Raw genomic sequence first — 22592 nt, 5'->3', positions numbered from 1 at the left:
TTCTATTGCAGCGTGCCGAATGAGAAAATATTAGAAAGTCTATTTAATGACGAGTGTAATAATTTTTCGTCACAAATGTTGATATCAGAACTTTTGTATGTTGAAGGTGCGATCGTCACTAGTTTTTTACCTCGTTAAGAGGTGTTTTTATTTGATATCAGAAGTTTTTGTTTGTTTACATTTGCTCTCATAGGAGCTAATATATACATTTAAATTTAAATTGGTCAATCATAATTTGTAAGCCATTGTATTTAAACAAATTAAGTTAAAAAGGCGTTTAAGTATTTCAAAATACCTTTTAAACGAGGTATAGCACATGTCTGTACCTTTAGTAGTGTAGAACTTAAAAACTAACGAAATTTAGCTATTTTTAGCTTTTTTCCCGCTAAAGTAGAGGGTTTTTCCAAAAGTCGTAGAACAAAAGATTCCTATGTGGAACTGTTAAATGCAAATTAACTGATTTCATGACCCTAATATACAGTTTTGATACCCACGCACAAAATTCAACACTCAGGAAGCGTTAGTTGTTCTGAGCTGGCAAAAGTGGCCATTGTCGTTTCTTAATAACTTTTAAATGTGATTTTTTACTGTAACATGATATATACCAAAATTTAAGGAATCTCAAGGGCTATACAGTTTAAAGTTGTAAGGGAAATCGTTAGAGCCGTTTTTGAGGAAATTTAAAAAAAGCTAAAAAGAAAGTTTAAAAAAAAATTCTTTAGTTCATATCTTTTTAACTATTACATTTACACAAATTGCAGATAGAGGACGTTTATAGCATTTAAAAATACCTTTCAAACGAGATGCAGCACAAGTCTGTAGCTTTAGTAGTATAGAAGTTACGGCTTTCCGAATTTTAGCTATTTATAGCTGTTTTCCCGCTAAACTAGCGGGTTTTTCCAAAAGTGGTAGAACAAAAGTTTTTTATATCGATGTGATGAACGTCATATCAAATTTTCAGAACTTAAAAAACATATTTTGGACAAGTGGACAAGTGGACAAACTGACAAACAGAATTAAATTTTCATTTTGGGAAGAAGAAGAAAATCTTATTTTGGCTATAACTTTTGAACGGAGAGTCGGATTTTGACAAATTTCGAAATTTTCACTTTTTCACTTTCACCGCTCTCTCTCCCAAGCCAATAGATTTTCTTAAAGTCTTGGTATGCAATCCTGTTAGTTTTCGCAATACCTTTCGATAGGTGTATTATTCATTATGATCGGACCATCACAGTAGATTTTCATTTCTTCGTGTATATATAGTAGTCGCCTTCGCATACTCTCATGGTGCGCTTCGTCACTACATGGACTGCCGTCCATAGTGATTATATTTTTGTTTTTAATAAAATATCGTCCATAAATTCCTTGTCGAAATCAATAGACGAGTATAATGTGCATGTGCGGTTGAATTTATGTTAGCAGCCTACGCAAATCGCACCCCAAGTGAAAGTTGTAGGGCGCCAAAAGCGGAAAGACAATTGCAAGTGTGGCAGGGGCGGGGCAACAGCCACAGATACATCTGCAGCCGAGAAATACGAGGTACAAGACCCAGGTATGCGCATGCCTGTCGCGTATCTAACAGATCGATAAACAACGGGCCCTATCTTTCTTTCTAAGTGAGACTTTGAAAGTGAAGTTGAGACCCCAGAGCTGGGCAATTAAACTGGGGAAAGGGCGAGGCGAGAGGAAACCCACCGGGGCGGCCTTTGTCATCGCATCTCTGCCTTTGGCTATTAACAACATTCTCAGCTCCGCTGACTGCGCAATGTTTGCGGCTCTCACGAGATTACTTAACCAGGCCATTTAGCATAGACACCGCTTCGTATTTGTTGTCTGAGCATTTGTGTCATCAATTTCACTTTCTTTCGGGCCCAGCCAGATGGGTTAAACAAAGCGATGATACTTAGGCCTGGGCCGAGGCTAAAAGTGATCCCACAGACGCACTTAATCATATTTTCCCACCTGGAAAAATAACAAAAGCAGGAAGTAAAGGCTAGCCTAGGAAATCGAAAAGTTAAATACCCTTGCGGGCGAAAATTATAAAAATAAATTTCTTGAATTATTTTATGACGACTTGATTGTACGGTGTTATTAAAATAAACGAAAAAGTTAAAACTTAGTTAGTTTATTCCAAAATCTTTATCAATACAGTTTGTACTAAATAATTTTTAATTTTGTCGCTTCATGAAATATTTGTAGACCGCAGATATTAAATATTTGTCCATCCTTTGCAAGAGTATACATAATATATATAAATGTCCCAGCCCAAAATGGCAATTGCCCTAGCTCTCGTGGCAAAGTGAATTGAATTTGTTTTGGCTTTGAACCGGAGTGTGCCCGCAAGGTAATGGCTATGAATTTTTTAAATGCAAATACCATAACTAGCAACGACCCAAGAAAACCTTTGAGCCAAAAAAATCATGTTCATACATACATACATACGTATTTAAGTATGTATATCCGCTCGATGCATGAAAAACAATTTGAGTTGGCACTGCACTTTCTCAGCCGAGCGACAATGACAGCAACGACTACGCACAATATTGACATTTCATATTTGCACAAATGAAAAGAAAATCAATTTCACCTGCTGCTATTTTTCCGTTCAACCCAACAAGCTCACAAAGATACACTATTGCTGGGGATGAATTACATGTGTGCGGCAGATGGTGGAATTCGGTTAGCTTAATACGGTCAACAGATGAAAGAAATCTTATATTTATAAATACTTTCATGGAGTTCTTAAAAGCCTTTACCTTAAAAATTAACTGAAAAAACCCAATTTTAACAAATAAAGTTATATAATGTAACAATAAATAATAAACTAAATAAAATAAGATATTTTTACAAAATAATAGTTGTATTCCGACTGGGAAATAACTTTTTCACCCTTCAACGTGATATACGCAACAGAACGTGATACCTATTTTCATTTAATTCAAGACAACATTCCACAAAATCATTCAAAGAATTTTTTGTGATTTCTTCAAGACTTAAGGTCATATTCAAGTTTAAAAGTCTTACGGCTGCCAATTCCAACTATTTGGCCCTTTTTGGTATTTGCCTCAAACGAAATAAATTTCTGTCTCTTACCCAATACAAACTCTGTGAAATTTTTCCCCGCCCCGTAGATTTATGTCTCCCCACTGCGCTGGAATTCCAATAATGCCACTGGAATTCCGAGGGCTGATATTCGATGAAAACACACGCAAATGGGTCAGTAGAACGTACGCTGACCAAAAATATAAAAACGAGCCGGCAAAGCCTCGAAACTCGACTGCGAATCGAGCAGGCTAATTTGAAAAGCAAACGCACATGGGCCAAAAGAGAGCTCGACCATCCGGCCAACCAGCCACACCCACATGACCAGAGTAGGAGGAAAGTTAGGTATCGATTTATGGCAACTTGTTGCCGGCTAATTGAGCGACGGCCAGCAACAAATCGCAAATCGAAAAGCGCACAAATGAAACGGAGCTAATTGACTTTGTGTAAATAATAAATGCCCACCAGGCTACTATCGGGAACGCATTAAATGGGGGCAGGCTTGGGGAAAAAACCTTGAGAAAGGTTATCGCAAAAATAAGAAATTACACCGACAACAATTTACGCCAAAAGCTTTCCAATTGGGCAAAAATGTTTTCTATTTCTTTCAGTGACCTCTATGTGATACATAAAATTCTAGGTCATGGATGGTTAAAATATTTCTATAACACGTTTTCTTTAGCATCTCAACACAATTCACGGGACTTGAAAATTTTGAAAATATTGTTCTGTATACTGTAAAAATAATACATACTTTATTTCAAATGCTTAATTTGCTTGTATTTATTATCAATTACACTGTGCAACATTTTTAGGGTTATAAAATGTAACGGCAATTCTGATTTCATGGGCGGAAAGAACTCATCGAAATAAGCTAAAACCCATTTGGGTTTCTCTGGCTTAGCTCGCGTTTACCTTTTATAGCGAGTTAAAGTTTTACATACAAAATTTATTTGTAACGGCCATATCTTTTGAACCGATTAAAATTTCACTATCAAGTCTTCAGTGATTATGTAGCTATGAACCCAAGGAACTAAATTGACAAATGGCTCTTGCGAAGACGTACACCTAGCGCGTTAAAAATCGAAAAATTTTGCAAATTTGTTTTTTAACGCGCTAGGTGCACTAGGTGCTAAGTGCGCAAGAGTCATTTGTCAATTTAGTTCCTTGGGTTCATAGCTACATAATCACTGAAGACTTGATAGTGAAATTATAATCGGTTCACAAGATATGGCCGTTACAAATAAATTTTGTATGTAAAACTTTAACTCGTTATAAAAGGTAAACGCGAGCTAAGCCAGAGAAACCCAAATGGGTTTTAGCTTATTTCGATGAGTTCTTTCCGCCCATGAAATCAGAATTGCGGTTACATTTTTCATGTTGCACTGTGTTATTAAATATCTAATGCAAATTTTGTCCATTCTAAAAACCTTTTTATACCCGTTACTCGTAGAGTAAAAGAGTATATTAGATTCGTGCAAAAGTATGTAACAGGTAGAAGGTAGCGTTTCCGACCCTATAAAGTATATATATTCTTAATCAGGAGCACTAGCCGAGTCGATCTAGCCATGTCCGTCTGTCCGTCTGTCCGTCTGTCCGTCTGTCTGTCCGTCTGTCCTTCTGTCCGTCTGTCTGTATGAACGCTGAGATCTCGGAAACTATAAAAGCTAGAAGATTGACATTTTGCATGCAGATTCTAGGAGTTTCTACGCAGCGCAAGTTTGTTTCAAGAGGGTGCCACGCCCCCTCTAACGCCCACAATCGCTTATATACGATTTTAAAAATTTCAATATTTCGGAAAAGTAAAAATGCAGTTTTATTGTGTTTATCAATACCTATCGAAATGTAGAAGACATTTTTTAAATCGGACCATTCGTTAAAAAGTTACGGCGGATCAAAGTTTTTATCTCCATCTCCTTCGCACTCCCTTTAGCTGAGTAACGGGTATCTGATAGTCGGGGCACCCGACTATAGCGTTCTCTCTTGTTTACTCTATTTTTGAACAGTTCTTTATTTTAAGTTATCCCTACTTTATTGATTTATTCAATGCATTACTGTTAAATTTGTACTTTATCGTAAAACTTATTTTACTTATTTTTTAAAGTGCAACATTGACAGTTCTCGGAGGCAACAAAAATAACAAAAAACCGCAACGAAGAAAAGAGAAATTGTTTATTGATTGGCATTTAGAAATTTTGTTTGATTTGACAGTTAGGCGGGTAATAAAACCCGACACGATATTGACTGCGCGTTGGAGGTCCCTGGACATTTATCCGTCGAACCATCCGGTTTAGCAGTGCGCACTGCAGATTGCAAAACTCACGAAATTACATAACTTTCACTCACGAAAACGATGACGCGAATCGTATGAATGAATGAAGGCGAAAAACTGGATCGCGTATGAGCCAAGCCAATGGCATGCGGTTTATCATCCTCATCATCATGAATGAAATGCCGCAATGCAATCTGGACTCCGGGGAACTATGCAAATTGGCGCGGCAAGTGAACCACTGGGCGAAATATGCTCAATAAGGCATGCCTAGCACACTTTCTTTTTTTCGGGCCGCTTTTTGGCCGTTTTACGCGGCTAAAACAATAACCGAAAATAAAGGCGCGTCACTCATACGCAGCGTGTGACAAGCCGACGCCCGCGGCTGGTTTGCCCAGCAACAATCAGCCGGCAATAACAATAACAATAAGCAAGACAACAAAACAACACTAGCAACAAAAACACGAGCACGAACAACAACATTGAGGGCAGGCAACATTTAGTGTCGCATTTCGTTGTAATATAAATGAAAGTGAGTGAGGCTGTTTTTTTCCCTGCCGTTGAATGGACTGCCTTTAATAAGCTGCTGCGGCACAATAAAATACAAATTTTGTTGCTGCCAAAAATTGAAGTTATTTCGATTTTATAGAGATCTTTTGTCAGAAACGCGAGATTTTACGATGCAATGCCAGGCAGAGAAACTCGGCTAGCAACATAAACTGCCACAATGCAGGCCGTGATACCAGAACGTGACTGGGAAAATCATCGATGGCTGGATGTTTGAATGGATGAATCATTAAGTTCACACCGCCACTTGATAGACTTGTAAAAATGTCTCAGGTCGCGAGAGAAACTATTTTGTTTTCAGGAATTGAGTGCAGATCCAGTCTAATGATAGGGCACACGTGTGATTTGTTTGCAGAATTCCAAAAAAACCATGTGTGTAAGTTCTGCCTACAAATTCCAGTACTTTGGCTATGTACGAACTAGGATTTTCTGTTCAAAGCTAAACTAAAACAAGAGAGAACGCTATAGTCGGGTGCCCCGACTATCAGATACCCGTTACTCATCTAAAGGGAGTGCGAAGGAGATGGGGATAAAAATGTTGATCCGCCGTAACTTTTTAACGAATGATCCGATTAAAAAAATGTCTTCTACATTTCGATAGGTATTGATAAACACAATAAAACTGCATTTTACCTTTTCCGAAATATTGAAATTTTTAAAATCGTATATAAGCGATTGTGGGCGTTAGAGGGGGCGTGGCACCCTTGCGCTGCGTAGGAACTCCCAGAATCTCCATGCAAAATGTCAATCCTCTAGCTTTTATAGTTTCCGAGATCTCAGCGTTCATACGGACAGACAGACAGACGGACATGGCTAGATCGACTCGGCTAGTGATCTTGATCAAGAATATATGTATATACTTTATAGGGTCGGAAATCCTTCCTACTCCCTGTTACATACTTTTTCACGAATATAATATACCCTTTTATTCTACGAGTAACGGGTATAATTAACTGTTGCCTGAAAATGACTCATATATTTGTCAATAAGGAACGTACCTAGTTAACTAAGGACAAATCAAATAAAAGGAATAAATAAAAAATTTAAAATTTATAAGCAAAATAAATATGAACATTATTAGTTACAACATTTTTTAATTAATAATGCAATCTTTTGTTGCCAGAGTAAATCATAATTTAAATTTTAGATAATAAGTAATGCAATAACTTTATTAAAAGCAACGAAATAAGAAAACTACAAGTGAATTTTATTATATTTTGTTACTTGAGGTTTTTACCTGATTTAATATTTGTTTTGAGTATTCCTGACAAGCTTTAAAGTAAACTACTCCATGACAAATCGATAAAATAAGAGATAAGATGCTTTTCTACACACTGCCAGAGGCAGTACAAAATATTTGTCATGTTTCTCTGAGCCTCTCAAATTGTGCTCTGCAAATTCCTTTCAGCTTGTTATATAAATGCCGGTCAAATCTTCTCATTCACCTCCACCTACTTTACCCACTTAACTTTCAATTATTACCACATAGACACATTCGCCACACAGTCCAGTTCAATCATCGAGGTGCTAAACACTATTTCACCATAACCTAACAGTATCAACAAAACTACGGCAAATAAAAGTGACCCATTTATGCTGGAGAAAGAAAAAACACATTTTTGCGTTCATAAATGGGCTCCGTGAAATATACGACAACCGGATCGGTTAAGAAGCGTCAATAAATTAGCAAATATGTGACTTGGGTATTGCGAGAGGCGAATGAAAGCTGAGCGTAAACGCGAAGGCGATTGCAAACGCGACTCAGACCACTGGTAAACACCGGGCCTGGGCCCCAGCCTCATTGAGGGCGTTGTATCGGGCCCAAAGACCATGCCCAAGTTTAGACCACCGAGAAAAATTTATAGCATATAAAAGAAATATTATTTTTCTGACACTATATTACAGCGATTGGGAGGCCTTTAAGATTTCAACCCCCTTAAGTTGGAATTCCCTTTTAAGTTTAATATTTATCAACAAAAATATTAATTAATTCAATGTCCACGATTTTCTAGGTTGTCTCAAAACCATTTCTGTAATGATTTCGATCTAGAATTAATGTGTTCTTTTACTAGAACCAATTCTTTTATTTTAGCGGACTTTAAAGTTCCTTGAGAAACCGAAAATTATTCGTTCATAGGCAGTTTAAAGTTATGTAACCCAAGGGATTTTTTCGCCGTGCAGACCTTAGCCAATGATGCCGATTGTTTACTCGAGGGCGCCCCTTTTCGCCCAATGGCCAAGTCCAAGTACAAGTTTCTCTCTCCGCGACGTCAACGTTGACGGATGACGACGTCGCTGGAGCGGCGCTGCCGAAAAAAAGGCAGCCCGAAATGAACATGTTCACTTAACAAACAAGTTGACTTTATTTCCCCGCCGTTCTCCAGATTTATGTGGCTGCGGCTGCGTCTGTGACTCTTTTACGGGGCCGGTCTCCAATTCGGAGTGCGCTCTTTTCGCGTCTTGGCCGTAGCTTCCGCCGCCTCTCAGTGGGTTTTATTTAATTTACTTTTAAATTGTTTTGTAATGCGCACCGACAGCGACGCCGGCTGAGCGGCTGCAGACGTCGCCACGGCCCGATATATAAGGCTAGATGTCCGGAGACGCATACATCAAACTCATCTCAGCGCTCCCGAAGAGAAGCAGCAGCCCGATCTTCAGAATCAGCCGGATCAGCTATAACAGCCAGGATTAACCGCGACTTAGCCAGTTCAAATCAAAATGAAAGTGTTTGCCATCGCTTGTGTGACCCTCTTGGCGGCCAGCTGCGCCTTTGCCGCGCCCAGTGTCCAAGATAACCGCGTTGAGGGCGATAATACCCTGGGCAGGGCCGCCAGATATCTGGGCGCCTGCCTGGAGAGCGACGACATGGCCACCTGCCTGGCCGTCAAGGGCATCACCGCCCTGAACCGCGCCGCCAGGAGCAACAACATCGAGCTCGCCAGCGGAGTCACCTTCCAGAGGTGTGTGTTTGCTTGTAGTGAAAGTGCCTGATTCTTGAAACAAAAACGAAATCGAAACCGAAACTCAACGCAGAACGTGCCTGATGAAATCTTCCATCCGTGCTAGTTTAAGTGGTTGCATCACAGACCTTGTCGAAAGTCATATAAGAAAGCTAGTTCAGAAGAAACTATGATATCAAGTTCAAAAGGAAAGCTGTTTAAACGGCTGACATAAAGTAATCTAGAAAAACTGAAGCAGATCGGAGAGAACATTTAAAATGAATTCAGAACATTATGTAATATGTCAGGGCCTTAAGTGCAAATCAACTAGGCAGATAATAAACTATTCATAAAGTTTACAATTTAGGGAAGAAGTCAAGAAAAATTATGCAGTAACAGCTAAATATAGATTTGAATTGCTGAGAAAAGGTTAAGGCATTAAAATAGATCTGATAATTAATGCTAAAATAATGCCTATCTCAACGTAACATGTTTAATATCACTCCGAAAAGTTATAGACATTAGATAAATTAGCAAGTAGTAAGAAATAGGCAACACGTTAGATTTAATTTAGATTTGTAATGCTAAATATATATTTATATTATTATTTATATTTATATTTATATTTACCTTACTATTATTTTCAGAGATCCCGCCAGCCCCGTTTCCCGCACCGGAAAGTCCCTGAGCGAGCAGGATGTGTACGCCGAGCTGCCCCAGAATGCCGATGAGCGTACTGGTCGTCTGGTGGATCTGGCCATCTCCAGTGCCTCCGATTTCCTGAGCAGCCACAACCTGGAGTTCAAACTGCCCGCCGAGACCACCCAGCAGGTGGCTCGTGCCCTCGATGAAGGTGCGTTTTAGCCGGGAAACCTCTCCATGAGCCGTAATAATCGCATAACATCCAATTCTAGGCCGCGGCAAGATCAAGAAGATGCTGGGACCCCTGGCTCTGGCCATTGGAGCCAAGCTGTTCGCAGTCATTCCCCTGGTGCTCGGCTTCCTCGCCCTGCTGACCTTCAAGGCCGTGATCGTAGCCAAGCTGGCCTTCTTCCTGGCCATCCTGGTCGGAGGCTCCCGCCTGCTGGGCGGATTCGGCAACAAGTTCGGAGGAAACACGATCGGCGGAGGCTACAGCTCGAACGCCTGGTCCGCACCCGCCAGTGCCGGCTGGAGCTCGGGAGCGTCCTCCTCCTATCCCTATGCCCGCAGCATCGGCGACGAGTCCGATGCCCAGCAGTTGGCCTACGCCGGCCAGCAGCAGCAGTAGAAATGGCCAGGAGACAGGACGCGCTCCGAACGCCACCGATGTGCCTTCGTTTTGAAACCTTTAGCCTGTAGTAATTTATTCGAAATGTAATTAACTAATTTATTTCCACACAACGCACACCGCAAGAGCAACAGCAACAGCATAGTCAAGTCGAAATGTTCAATAAAACCAAGAGTATTGCACCCGAAAAAATTAAATCCGTAAATCCACGCACGTGTTTACCTGTGGGCAGAGACTTTCCCAGGGCTTAATTGAAATGCTGACAGACCCCAAAACAAATATCTGGAACTTTGCTCGCTGGGCGGCAACAAGTTTGCGGCTGGCAATTAAAACTTGTGGCAGGTTCTGTTGCTGCACGGAAAAATACGACAGAAAAAAGAACTGATAAGCTGGGGATTTAGTTTTTGGCAAGTTTGTGGCCCTGCTCATAATTGGAGTTTCTAGTGGCCATGTGACGGCCGCTCGGCATGTTAATTGTTTGCCAGAAACTTTCTACTTATGCTCATAAAAGTGTCACTTTGCGATTGAAAAGAGATATATGCGGCGATGTGCTACAATTTAGCTTTCTTTCGGAGGCAGATTTAGAAGCAATTGAAATAGAAAACGAGCCGCAAACGCCACTTGACAAGGGGAGAATGAAATCGAAAGCGTTGAAAGCGCCAGGCCAGAGCAACTAACTGGGCCAAATGGTGCATTAAGTCACCACCGGCGGGGCATACCAAATAGGGATGGGTCTCGTCTCGCAGATCCCCCACCTCACATATAATCTCCGGGCCCTAATGGCCCAATGGGAGGAACAGGCGGCCAAGAATCTGGCACAGGCAATCCGAACACGTCGCCCCGTCGTCTCCATTGAATGCCAATTAGGACTCGGATAACGGCGGAGCACCCTAAATCGGGCCACTTGCTTATATAAAATATATGTATATACAAAAATCATATTCAGGCGGCCGACTGCCGACTGCCGACTATCACTGGCCACTTCCCTTTCGTTGACATCGCGACGTGCGTGGAAATATGGTCAAGAAATTGCCGGCCAGGTAGCATACGCATATGCTTTGCATAAATTGTTTTTGGTTTTTGGATTTGGTATTGGTTTTCGGTATTGTTATTGTTATTGCAGCGCGGTGCGGTGCGTTTTGGCCTGCCGCGCGATTTCTAGCCACAAAATTGGACAATCGTCGTTGAATCGAAATGGTATAAAACGCGGGGGCAGTGCATTCAATTAATCACAAAGCGATTCCCGTTCACAAAGGCAGCACTCATCCGCTCCAGGCAGCCGTCCCAAGGATTATAACCCTCAAAAGCTCAAAAGTCGAGATCCCCAGTGCTAACCAAAATGTCCGCGAAATTCGTATGTGTTGTGCTGCTGGCCAGCCTTGTGTGCGGCTCCATGGCCCTTCCCTCGCAGGACAACGGCGAGCGGGACCTGGTCAACATGCTGAACCGCTTGGACGGCGAGGAGTCCGTCGCGCTCTTCGGCGGCCTGCGGATCGACCGAGCGGAGACGGGTCGCAGCTTCGGGGCCGCCAAGGCCGTCGAGTCCTTCGAGGACCGCGCCGAGCGCTACCTGGAGACCCACGAGCTGAACCTCTCCTTCTCCGGCGATGAGCAGGAGGAGAATGCCGAGAACGAGTACACCGGACGCGCCATGGAAGGTGAGTGATGGTGGCTTTCCTCAAGGAGTCTAGAAGTGTGGGCCTCTCTCAAAGCCAGTTTTTTAATTCGAGTTTTACTAAATTTCAAACAGTACTTATTATTTTTTCATTTTAAATTCCAAATTGAGAACGGAAAACCAAATCTAAAGTAAACTCAAGAAAAGTCAAGATGAAGTGCTCATAAATTAATATTGGAGCAGCGGCCACATTACGGATGAGTGATTAATTTTGAAAAACCGTACTGGCACTCAAAGAAATTCTATTTTCTCGCCCTATAAACTTAAAGTTCAATTTCAAAAGGCTAAAAGTACTAAGGTCCACTCGACTGTGCACAAAGCCAACTGCCAAAAGCAAAACTACTGGCATACTTAGTTGCTCTGCCGAGAAGCGAAGTGAAAGCTTTCACTCGACTGCCAAGCGTTGAATACTTTTAGGAGCACTGCTGAATTCCCCACTTTCTCCCTTTGCTTTCTCCCACAAAAAACAGAGTCCCGCAGCAAGCGCATGAAGAAGATGCTGCTGCCCCTTCTCTTGGCCCTGAAGCTGAAGAAGGCCGTCGTTGTCAAGATTATGTTCACCATCATCAAGTTCATCTCGCTGAAGGCTCTGGCCATCTCCTTCCTGGCCCTCATTCTGGCTGGTGAGTTTTTCCAAAAAGGTCTTTTGAAAGGCAGCCCTAACACTGGTTCTGTCCGCAGGTGCCACCTTCTTCAAGGATCTGCTGGCCAAGAAGAAGGAACACATCACCACCGCCTACATCACCGGCAGCCCCCTGAACGCCGACATCGTGCACTCCGACTGGAGCCGCAATGGTCAGGCTGGAGCCGCCGATCTGGCCTACAACCACTATGGCCTGGCCCAGCCCTTCTAAGCCAGAAACCACCGACCGACCCATCCATACCACGCTACAACTAGCCTGAATCTTTCACCTGCTATATCTTACCCTACCAAAGCTTCACCTTTCTTCAATTCCCCTTCACTGCACCCTCATTTCTTCAACCTATCCCTCTTAGACTTCCCTGAAGAATGGCCTAATTCGTAGTCAATAATTATTTAGTTACATTTAGTTAGTTAGCTGCGTCATACCAAAAAAGAAAATCACAAAAAAAGAGAACAACTGAAACAGTCCCTCGACTTTTGGCTAGCTCAAGGACAATGCTTACGGATACTAAAGTCGATCATGATTGCGCCATATTTATTGCACATTCCCACAATCCACATGTCTCTTGGCGGTTGTAAATGTCACTCAGGTTCATCGAAAACAACGAATGTTATGCCTGCCTAAGAGCTTACTTAATAAGTATTTATTCAGATAACTTAAAGCAATTGAATAAAAATGATTCATCAAATGCAAAACCAAACATTGTTTAAACTTGCTAGTGGCTTTAAATATCAATATTCAGGCGCTGCTGTCAACATATTTTCTGACTTTTTCCAGCCCCACATTGTGAAAAATATTTGACGAAGGACAGTGATTACTGGCCGGCTAACAAATTGATTTATGTTGACACAGATAAAAACACTAGAAAAAGTGTAAGGCCTAAAACACATAAATAAACTGAAATTGAAAAAGTCTATTACTATTTTCTATTTAAACACTTTCATTGGATCTCTAGCAAAAACCAATTCGGTAAACTAATATTTCTGCTTAATTATATTAGCAAACTTAATTGGCTGGGTTTGGGCTTACGGGCTTTTTTAGCGTGAGCTTCCTAATTGATTTTAAATGAAATGTCCCATTTGTCGTTGGTATAAAACTGCCAATCGAGGTGGCCGAAAGTCAACAGATCCAAGATGAACGGCTTGAGCAACAAACTCTTCGGGTGTCAGATTAAATTCGCCCTCATTGTTGGCCTTTTGGTATCCTTGGCCTGGGCACTTCCTGTCGAAGATGAAAAGACGTCCCTAGCAGCCAAGGAAGACGCCGTGAACAACGAGTCGCCCATTGAAGCTGCGCCGGTGGTGGAGGAAGCCGAAAACCTTGGACAGCTGCGATTCCCACCGTTCAATAACAATGGAACCGGATTTTTTGAAAGGTTCGGTGAAAAGTTCAGAAATAAGAGGACTACAACTACCACTACAACCACCACCACAACAACTAAAGCTCCGGCTGGAAAATAAGAAGGACCAACTGCTCAAACAATTAATACTTAATAGTTTGTCGCCTACTTCATAAAAATTTTATTTAATGTGCACTTTAACAATTTATGATGTTCAAATTAATTTATGTTATTTTTAAATAAAAGCATTTAATACTATCATAATAAGAAGCCGTTTTAAAAAATTGTATATTTCCAAGAATTCAATTCAGCTAAGCTTTCAGGCAAATAGATAGATAGATAAATTTCACAGGGACCGTAGATAATCATTATTTGAGATTTTTATTTTAAAAAGACTACTGTGATATTTTGTTTTAAACGTCAAAAATAACGTTCTTTTTACTCTTGTCCACAAAGTATATGCCTTTTAAAAAATCTGGAAAGCAAATTAACTGTTATTTGTTCATGTCTATAAAGTGCATAAAAACCAGTTAAATTGTTGAATAAAACTTGTAAAAACCTCAGTAGGCCTTTTAAAATAAAAATCTCAAATAATGATTATTTACGGTCCCTGAAATTTCAAGCCCCAAACTGGAAATATTCCATACAAATTTTCCGACTAACAAATACAATTACTTGATATAAGAGATATTTAAAAATCTATTAGTTTTAAAATAGAAGTAAATAAAAACAAGAAAGGAAGCTACCTTCGGCCAACCGAAGCTTATATACCCTTGCAGATAAAGTAATGCTCACTCGGTGCAGTTCCAGGGATTCCAGATTCAGCGTTTCTATTTAATTCAGTTTCTATTTGATATCAGAAGTTTTTGTTTGTTTATATTTGCTCTCATAGGAGCTAGTATATACATTGAAAATTTAAATTGGTCAATCATAATTTGTAAGCCATTGTATTTAAACAAATTAAGTTAAAAAGGCGTTTAAGTATTTCAAAATACCTTTTAAACGAGGTATAGCATATGTCTTTAGCTTCAGTAGTGTAGAACTTACAAACTAACGAAATTTAGCTATTTCTAGCTTTTTTTCCGCTAAAGCAGCGGGTTTTTCCAAAAGTCGTAAAACAAAAGTTTCCTATTTGGAACTCCTTAAAACAATTGAAATGATTCTATGAGCCTAAAATACAGTTTGGATACCCACGCACAAAATTAAACACTCAGGAAGCGTTAGTTGTTCTGAGCTGGCAAAAGTGGCTATTTTCGTTTCTGAATAACTTTTAAACGCGATTTTTTACATAAACATGATATATACCAAAATTTAAGGAATCTCAAGGGCTATACAGTTTAAAGTTGTAAGGAAAATCATTAGAGCCGTTTTTGAGAAAATTAAAAAAAGCTAAAAAAAAAGTTTAAACAAATTTTCTTTTGTTCATATCTTTTTAACTATTACATTTACACAAATTGCATATAGAAGGCGTTCATAGCATTTTCCCGCTAAGCTAGCGGGTTTTTCCAAAAGTGGTAGAAGAAAAGTTTTTTATATCGATGTGATGAACGTCATATCAAATTTTCAGAACTTAAAAAACATGTTTTGGACAAACTGACAAACTGACAAACAGAATTTAATTTTCATTTTGGGAAGACGTAGAAAATCTTATTTTGGCTATAACTTTTGAACGGAGCGTCGGATTTTATCATATAACCCCTCATTCGACGGGTATTTTCAATAGGAATACAACTTGCGAGGGGGCATTTATCCCCACCGGCCCCAACAGCTCCAAATTTCGAAACTTGCACTTTTTCACTTTCACCGCTCTCTATCCCAAGCCAATTGATTTTCTTAAAGTCTTGGTATGCAATCCTTTAAGTTTTTGCAATACCTTACGATTGGTGTATTACTCATTACGATCGGACTATCACAGCAGATTTTCAATTTTGTGGCTATATAATAGTAGACGCCTTCGCACACTCTCCTGGTGCGCTTTGTCACTACATGGACTGCCGTCCATAGTGATTTGGTTTTTAAGTAGTCAAGAATTAAAACGCCTACTTCCTACAAAGTTACAATGAATTTTCTTATATTTGTTTGAATGTTCCTATGGGAGCCCTAAGATCCGATCCGGCTCGCTCCGACATATGTACTACCTGCAATAGAAAGAAGACTTTAGGGAAAGTTTCATCGCGATAGTTAACATAGAAACGGTCAGACGGACATGGCTAGATAGACTCGGCTAGAAGATTCGCATTTTGCATTCTACTAAGTAAATTGTCATTTCACAACAACAAAATACACACAATTAGCAAAGACACAAACCCAAAGCAAAAACAAAATACACGTAACTATTTTAATAGTTACGTAACTATCTTTGTTGGTCAATTTTACCAAGCAAATTTTTTTGTGTGTAATAGTCGAGGCACTCGACTATAGCGTTCTCTCTTGTTTTATATTAATTTTGTTCACAATCTATACATCCAGGGCTATTACTTTACAACTGACACATAAACCATCTGGCTGGAAATTGGCGAAAATCAAAGGGCGACCAACAAATTGGTCATTAGCACTGCATGTAATCTGAATATTAAACAGCCAAGACTGGGCGTGGAAAGATATATTACCTCATGGGCAATACGAGCAAAGAAAGTAGCTAAACGAGGCTACGGCAGACACAAATGAAAATGTAGTAATAATTAACAATGAATTGTTAGTTAGTCCCAGTTAGGCAGTCAAAATGTTGGGTCTTAATTTATGGAGGTCCGAGGCACGCGACTTTTATCTGGCACTTGTAATTACCTGGACTGGGAGTCCCGAGTCTGGGAGAGTTTTCTTCTTGGCCTCTTGGGGAATTCATTGGCTGGAACTTTTTGGTGACAGAATTAGCCGGCCGTTTTGCAAGAGTGATCTGGCCACTGCCGCTGAGGAAAGCGAAAGTGCCGCCCAGTTGGACGCAGCTGACTGGCGCTGGGAAGAATTTCGACCACAAATCGTTTGGGTAATTAGAAAAGCACAAGGGCCCTGGTGCGGACTATGGTTTTGGTGAAAGGGAAATGGGAATGGAAGTAGTAGCAGCGCGTATAAAAGCTAAAGCCATAAAATTGAGATGATGCAGTCTCTCAAACAACCCCAAAAGCAGTAGATAGCTAAGATGTTGCTGACCAAGACCCTGGAATATCTTTTTTATTTGGCCCTATTCGCCTTCATGTGCAAATACGCCACGGCAGCGAGCGTCCAGTCCACGGAAGCACCTGAAACTGTCGCGGAAACCCTTCGGAAACCCCAAAAAGCTGAGAGCCTTCTCAATGGCTGCGAAACATCTTCGTTCAGTTGGATGTGCCTTAAGATCGAGTTTGTCAAGATCATGGAAAAACTCGCCGAGCAGGAGGAGCTAAACGTTTTGCCTGGCGTCAGTGTGGTTAAAGATGAAAATGCCACGGAACTCAAGACATCAGAGCTAATGGCAGGTAGGTACAAAAATATATGTAAATCGCATTTTTGACAAAGATTTAAAAAAAAAGACATTTCTTCAGACTTTTTATTCTTTAAGTCTTTATTATATTTTTATTGAAGATGAAAATAGTTGAATGTAAAACAATATCAGTATAATTAGTTTAAAAAAAATGTGTATAACTCAAAGAAAGTTAAGTTTGCGAAGTCTAAGCAGTTGTAGTTAAAGCGCTACTTTTACTAATCGTAGGCTAAACGACTCAAAAATTAAATCAAACTTTTATATTGACAATTGTATAAATATTTAATATATATAATATTCCGCTGAACATAACTTACATCATCTGTTTTTGCAGAAGTGGCTCGCAGCTATCCCAGTGATCCCAGCACTCGCTTGAATGGCTATATAGTGGCCAAACTAGAGAATCTTCTGAAAACGCGCATCCTAAGATTCCGGCTGCTGGACGACAAGTCCCTCGTAGAAGGTCGCAAGCACAAGTTCGGAAAGAAAGGAGGTTTGGAGGCCCTGGTGGCAGCCGGAGTGATGATGAAGGGAATGCTTATGGCCATGGGCTTCGGGGCCATCGCTCTGATGGCCGGAAAGGCGCTGATGACAGCTCTGATGGCCTTGACACTGTCTGGGGTCTTGGGGCTCAAGAGCTTGGCCGGTGGCGGCGGAAAGTCCACCACCTACGAGATAGTGGCTAAGCCAATTTACACATCCAGCCACTCTCACTCGGTAACCCACGAGGATGGAGGTCATGGACATACTCCTCACTTTGCCGCTGGAGGCGGTGGCGGAGGTACTGCCAGTGGTTTTGGATATGGAGGCTACGCTAGGTCCCTAAAAGTGGATCAGTCAGCCAACCAAATCCAATAATTCTAAGCGAGACAAGACACTTTGTACCATCATCTCTTAATTTATTTATTTATTGTACTTTAAGAAAGCATTACATGCATTTACAATTCAGCAGTTAAAATTCATTTTGGGGTTCATTTTCACAATAAACTAGTTATAAACAAGAGAGATTACTATAGTCGTGTGTACCCAGTACTCAGCTAAATGAGTGTGAGAGAGATGGAAATATGCAAGCAGCAAAGCTTCAAGTGGCGCCATCTAGCGGAAACTGCTTTAAACTTTTTAATAAGTGCACAAAATTATTCTACATTTTGGTAGGTATTACTATTCGAAAAGGCATCCATTATTTTACAAAATCTTTAAAGATGTGGGCGTCAGACACATTCTAAGGTCGTGTAGGGTGATTGTAGGCGCAAGAATGGACATGGTTAATTTCAACTTTCTAGCTTTCCGAGATCTCAGCACTCAGACGGACAAACAGACAAAGTGACATGGCTATATGAAGAATATATATATGTATATATTTAGTTTAATATACCTGTTACATACCTGTTACATAATACAATATACAATTTTAATCTACGAGTAACGTGTATACAAATATATTTGTATTGTATACACTATATCATAAATCATATCATCATAAAACAATTTTGTTGGAAAAAATATAAAAACAAGAGAGAACGCTATAGTCGGGTTGGTTTCCCGACTATTTTATACTCAGCTAAAGGGAGTAAAAACGGTGTACTCGGATTGGTGTCCCGACTATCTTATAATCGTAACTCAGCTGAAGGGAGTGCGAGGGAGATAGATATATAAACAGTTTTGATTGCGTATAACTTTTTAATGAATGGTCGGATTTGAAAAATAAATAAATCGTTAGGTATAAATATACACAACAAAATTGCATTTATACTTCTCGGAAATCTTTAAAGATGTGGGCGCAGGACACATTTTAAAATCGTTAGTGGGTGATTGTGGGCGTTAGAGCGGGCGTGGCGCTTGGCTGAAATAAATTTGCGCTGCGTAGGAGGCCCAAGAATATGTGTGGAAAATCTTGACCTTCTAGCTTTTGTAGTTTCCGAGATCTCAGCGTTCATATGGACGACAGACGGACAGACGACTACATCGACTCGGCTAGTGATCCTGATCAAGAATATATAGACTTTATGGGGTCGGAAACGCTTCCTTCTAGCCATGCGCGGGTGATATATCACCCCCACTCGGTTGAAAAATGAAAGGAATTTTGTTATTCAAAAAGTATGCAACAAAAAATTTGTTCTGATAATTTATAAAATAGTGCTGGTATAATGTCACAAATGGCAAACCCATTAAAAAACCTTTAAAAAAAAACTGGCTTCATTTCTAAATTAGCAAGCGACAAGAACCAAAAAAGTATAATTATACACCTACACACAGATTCACAACGATTTACTTTTATGAAAGAAATTTTAGCAACATTTTAATTAGCAGATTTATAAGAAATCGAGTTTCACCAATGACACACTTTCCAATTCAAACCTGTTAGTCCATATAAAATGCGAAATTTGTCAAGAGAACTATAGTTCATTTGGCATCACCATGGCGTCGATTGCTTATGGTAGGTACAGAAATATATTGCAACGATGATGGAAACTAATAGTTATTGTTTCCGTAGCTATCATCTTTTTATTATGCATATTAAGCATAAGTTTTTGCCAGGCGGAAGTTGATCATGCAGATAGTGGTGATGCTACTTCATTATCAGCAGAAGAAATATTTGATTCAGAAGTACCTATTCCCATAAAAATAGGCTACCGCAATCAAAACATTAATAATATGGTAAGACACCCATCAGGAGTCTTAGAAAAAAAAATAGCTGCACAAATCAATGAAATAAGAGCAAAGAACCTGCTTAAGGACTCCGTGTACCAAGATTATGATGAGCAGCCCAGCCACATTGCTCTAAAAAAGTTCTGGGGAAAATGGCAACGAAGGAGAACCTCCGTCAGACCACCAACAACGACCAGAACAACAGTCAACAGAACTCCAACCACCTCCACTGCAATTCCGCCTTCAACAACAAATATTGACCCTTCTACATCGACTGCAGTGGCATCATCAACAGGAATTCCAACCACTTCCACTGCAATTCCGCCTACAACAACGACGACAACAGATGACCCAACAACATCCACTGCAATTCCGCCTACAACAACAACAACGACAACAGAAGCCCTAACCACCTCCACTGCGATTCCGCCTTCAACAACCACGACAACAGAAGCTCCAACCACTTCCACAGCAATCCCGCCTACAACAACCACGACCACAGTACCCCCAACAACTTCTACCGCAATTCCACCTTCAACAACCACGACCACAGTAGCCCCAACAACTTCTACCGCAATTCCGCCTTCAACAACCACGACAACAGAGGCCCCAACCACCACCACGACATCAGTAGCCCCAACAACTTCCACAGCAATCCCGCATACAACAACCACGACAACAGAAGCCCTAACCACCTCCACTGCGATTACGCCTTCAACAACCACGACAACAGGAGCTCCAACCACTTCCACAGCAATCCCGCCTACAACAACCACGACCACAGTAGCCCCAACAACTTCTATCGCAATTCCGCCTTCAACAACCACGACAACAGAAGCCTTAACCACCTCCACCGCAATTCCGCCTTCAACAACCACGACAACGGAAGACCCAACAACCTCCACTGCAATTCCGCCCTCGACAACCACGACAGCTTAATCTCCAACAACCTCCACTGCGATTCCGCCTTCAACCATATAATAGTTAAATGCAGGGACCGTAATCATTATAAGTGAAAAAATAAAAATCTCCATTTAATGATTATTTTGTAAGCGAAAAAAATATCGCTCAGAAATAATGATTATTATGTGAGCGATATTATTTCGCTTAAAAATATCACTCAAAGTGCGAATACAGCCGTTCTGTACGGAATTTTACAAACTTTTAAATTTCTGCTTGTAGGTAGAACCACGGAGCACACATCTAGTTAATAAAAGAAGGTGATTTCTTTGTATAAACTTTTTAAAACGCGGTTTTTAGTTGACATGAGGTATGCTTAAATACAACAAGTTGTATCAACCTTAGAACTTTATGTCATTTATTTATTAGTAAAACGACTTAACAAGATGTTATGAACTATTCCACTTAGATCCAACCCGACATGTGGGCTGGGTGTTAGTGTGTTGGTCCACCGAGCTGTAAGCACGTGTTCGATTCCCACAGAAAGTGTTTTTATACAAAAAGATTTTTTTTTGTTTTTTTAAGCGGTTTATACAAAGAAAATTTTTTTTTTTCTTAACGGAATATGTGCTCCGTGGTTCTACCTACAAGAGCACATTTAAATCTTTGTAAAATTTCACGTAGGACGGATGCAATACCACTTTGAGTGATATTTTTGAGCGAAATATATCGCTCACAAAATAATCATTATTTCTGAGCGATATATTTTTTGCTTACAAAATAATCATTAAATGGAGATTTTTATTTTTTACTCAAAAAAAATAATCATTATTTTCGGTCCCTGGTTAAATGTTTAAGTTTATTTATTGTACCTACACCCAGAAAAAAATCCGTTCGAAACGTTCAAAAATCAAGCCCAAACGGGGACAAAAAGTGAGTAAGCCCGTTTGTTGTCAGTTCATGAACGCTTGTTCATAAAATTTGACGGAAATATTGGCATGCTTTGAACGATTGGGGTCACTTTTGGTGTTGAATTAGGAAGATTTGAGAACAAACGTTCAAAATGTGAGAACAAAACAAGAGAGAACGCTATAGTCGGGACGCTATAGGGAACGACTATTAGATACCCGTTACTCAGCTAAAGGGAGTGCACAGGAGATGGAGATAAAAGCTTTGCTCCGCCGACTTTTTAACGATTTAACAAATTTCTTCTACATTTCGATAGGTATTTATAAACACAATAAAACTGCATTTTTACTTTTACCAAATTATTGAAATTTTTAAAATCGTATATAAGCGATTGTGGGCGTTAAGGGGGGCGTGGCACCTTTTTGAAACAAACTTGCGCTGCGTAGGAACTTCTAGAATCTGCATGCAAAATGTCAATCTTCTAGCTTTTATAGTTCCCGAGATGTCAGCGTTCATACAGACAGACAGACAGACAGACAGACAGACAGACAGACAGACAGACAGACAGACAGACAGACAGACAGAAGGACAGACGGACAGACGGACATGGCTATATCGACTCGGCTAGTGACCCTGATCAAGAATATTTATATTTTATAGGGTCGGAAATGCTTCCTTCTAGCTGTTACATGCTTTTGCACGAATACAATATACCCTTTTACTCTACGAGTAACGGGTATAAAAAGGAGAACGGATTGTTCGCAAATCAAGAAAAATGTTCTTGATTTTTTTCGTTCTTTTTTTTCTGGGTGTACAGTTGAGGGTTATTAAAAACAGACAAGGATGTTCATAAAATTTAATTCGTAGTTCTGAAATATTAAATACATCCCAGGGTAGAAGGCAATATGATCCACAATTACAACGATAGCTTT

At 40.1% G+C, this 22592-nt stretch overlaps 5 protein-coding genes across 5 annotated transcripts; all 5 read left to right on the top strand.

Annotated features, from left to right (window-relative positions):
• Positions 1-8483: 8483 nt before the first annotated feature.
• Osi14 (DUF1676 domain-containing protein Osi14) lies at positions 8484-10296 on the top strand. Its single transcript, XM_017140317.3, has 3 exons — positions 8484-8838; positions 9465-9670; positions 9732-10296. The coding sequence occupies exons 1-3, from the start codon at positions 8597-8599 to the stop codon at positions 10085-10087; spliced, it is 804 nt and encodes a 267-aa protein (XP_016995806.1). The 5' UTR covers positions 8484-8596; the 3' UTR covers positions 10088-10296.
• Positions 10297-11307: 1011 nt separating this feature from the next.
• Osi15 (DUF1676 domain-containing protein Osi15) lies at positions 11308-13106 on the top strand. Its single transcript, XM_017140341.3, has 3 exons — positions 11308-11745; positions 12233-12385; positions 12444-13106. The coding sequence occupies exons 1-3, from the start codon at positions 11427-11429 to the stop codon at positions 12614-12616; spliced, it is 645 nt and encodes a 214-aa protein (XP_016995830.1). The 5' UTR covers positions 11308-11426; the 3' UTR covers positions 12617-13106.
• A 93-nt stretch (positions 13107-13199) lies between these two features.
• LOC123003140 (uncharacterized) lies at positions 13200-13993 on the top strand. Its single transcript, XM_044394734.2, has one exon. It carries the CDS (start codon positions 13540-13542, stop codon positions 13864-13866), a length of 327 nt encoding a protein of 108 aa, XP_044250669.1. The 5' UTR covers positions 13200-13539; the 3' UTR covers positions 13867-13993.
• A 2840-nt stretch (positions 13994-16833) lies between these two features.
• On the top strand, positions 16834-18341 carry Osi16 (DUF1676 domain-containing protein Osi16). Its single transcript, XM_017140318.3, has 2 exons — positions 16834-17197; positions 17537-18341. The coding sequence occupies exons 1-2, from the start codon at positions 16882-16884 to the stop codon at positions 18058-18060; spliced, it is 840 nt and encodes a 279-aa protein (XP_016995807.2). The 5' UTR covers positions 16834-16881; the 3' UTR covers positions 18061-18341.
• Positions 18342-19620: 1279 nt separating this feature from the next.
• Positions 19621-20832, top strand: LOC108056502 (uncharacterized). The gene is given in 2 exon segments (XM_017140309.2): positions 19621-19639; positions 19697-20832. Coding segments are annotated over 2 exon segments (1155 nt in total).
• Positions 20833-22592: the final 1760 nt, after the last annotated feature.

This window comes from Drosophila takahashii, chromosome 3R (genome assembly GCF_030179915.1).
Source record: "Drosophila takahashii strain IR98-3 E-12201 chromosome 3R, DtakHiC1v2, whole genome shotgun sequence".
Taxonomy (NCBI): Eukaryota; Metazoa; Arthropoda; class Insecta; order Diptera; family Drosophilidae; genus Drosophila; species Drosophila takahashii.
The sequence above is the reverse complement of the archived record's forward strand: the minus strand, read 5'-3'. Positions and strand labels throughout refer to the sequence as shown.

Bases quoted from the DNA above. Each gene is read 5' to 3' on its own strand.
- Osi14 (XM_017140317.3), top strand. From the start codon at position 8,597: ATGAAAGTGTTTGCCATCGCTTGTGTGACCCTCTTGGCGGCCAGCTGC. The intron at 8,839-9,464 runs GTGTGTGTTTGC...TATTATTTTCAG, and splicing joins AGCGGAGTCACCTTCCAGAG to AGATCCCGCCAGCCCCGTTT. The intron at 9,671-9,731 runs GTGCGTTTTAGC...ATCCAATTCTAG, and splicing joins GGCTCGTGCCCTCGATGAAG to GCCGCGGCAAGATCAAGAAG.
- Osi15 (XM_017140341.3), top strand. From the start codon at position 11,427: ATGTCCGCGAAATTCGTATGTGTTGTGCTGCTGGCCAGCCTTGTGTGC. The intron at 11,746-12,232 runs GTGAGTGATGGT...CACAAAAAACAG, and splicing joins CACCGGACGCGCCATGGAAG to AGTCCCGCAGCAAGCGCATG. The intron at 12,386-12,443 runs GTGAGTTTTTCC...TTCTGTCCGCAG, and splicing joins CCTGGCCCTCATTCTGGCTG to GTGCCACCTTCTTCAAGGAT.
- LOC123003140 (XM_044394734.2), top strand. From the start codon at position 13,540: ATGAACGGCTTGAGCAACAAACTCTTCGGGTGTCAGATTAAATTCGCC.
- Osi16 (XM_017140318.3), top strand. From the start codon at position 16,882: ATGTTGCTGACCAAGACCCTGGAATATCTTTTTTATTTGGCCCTATTC. The intron at 17,198-17,536 runs GTAGGTACAAAA...CTGTTTTTGCAG, and splicing joins GACATCAGAGCTAATGGCAG to AAGTGGCTCGCAGCTATCCC.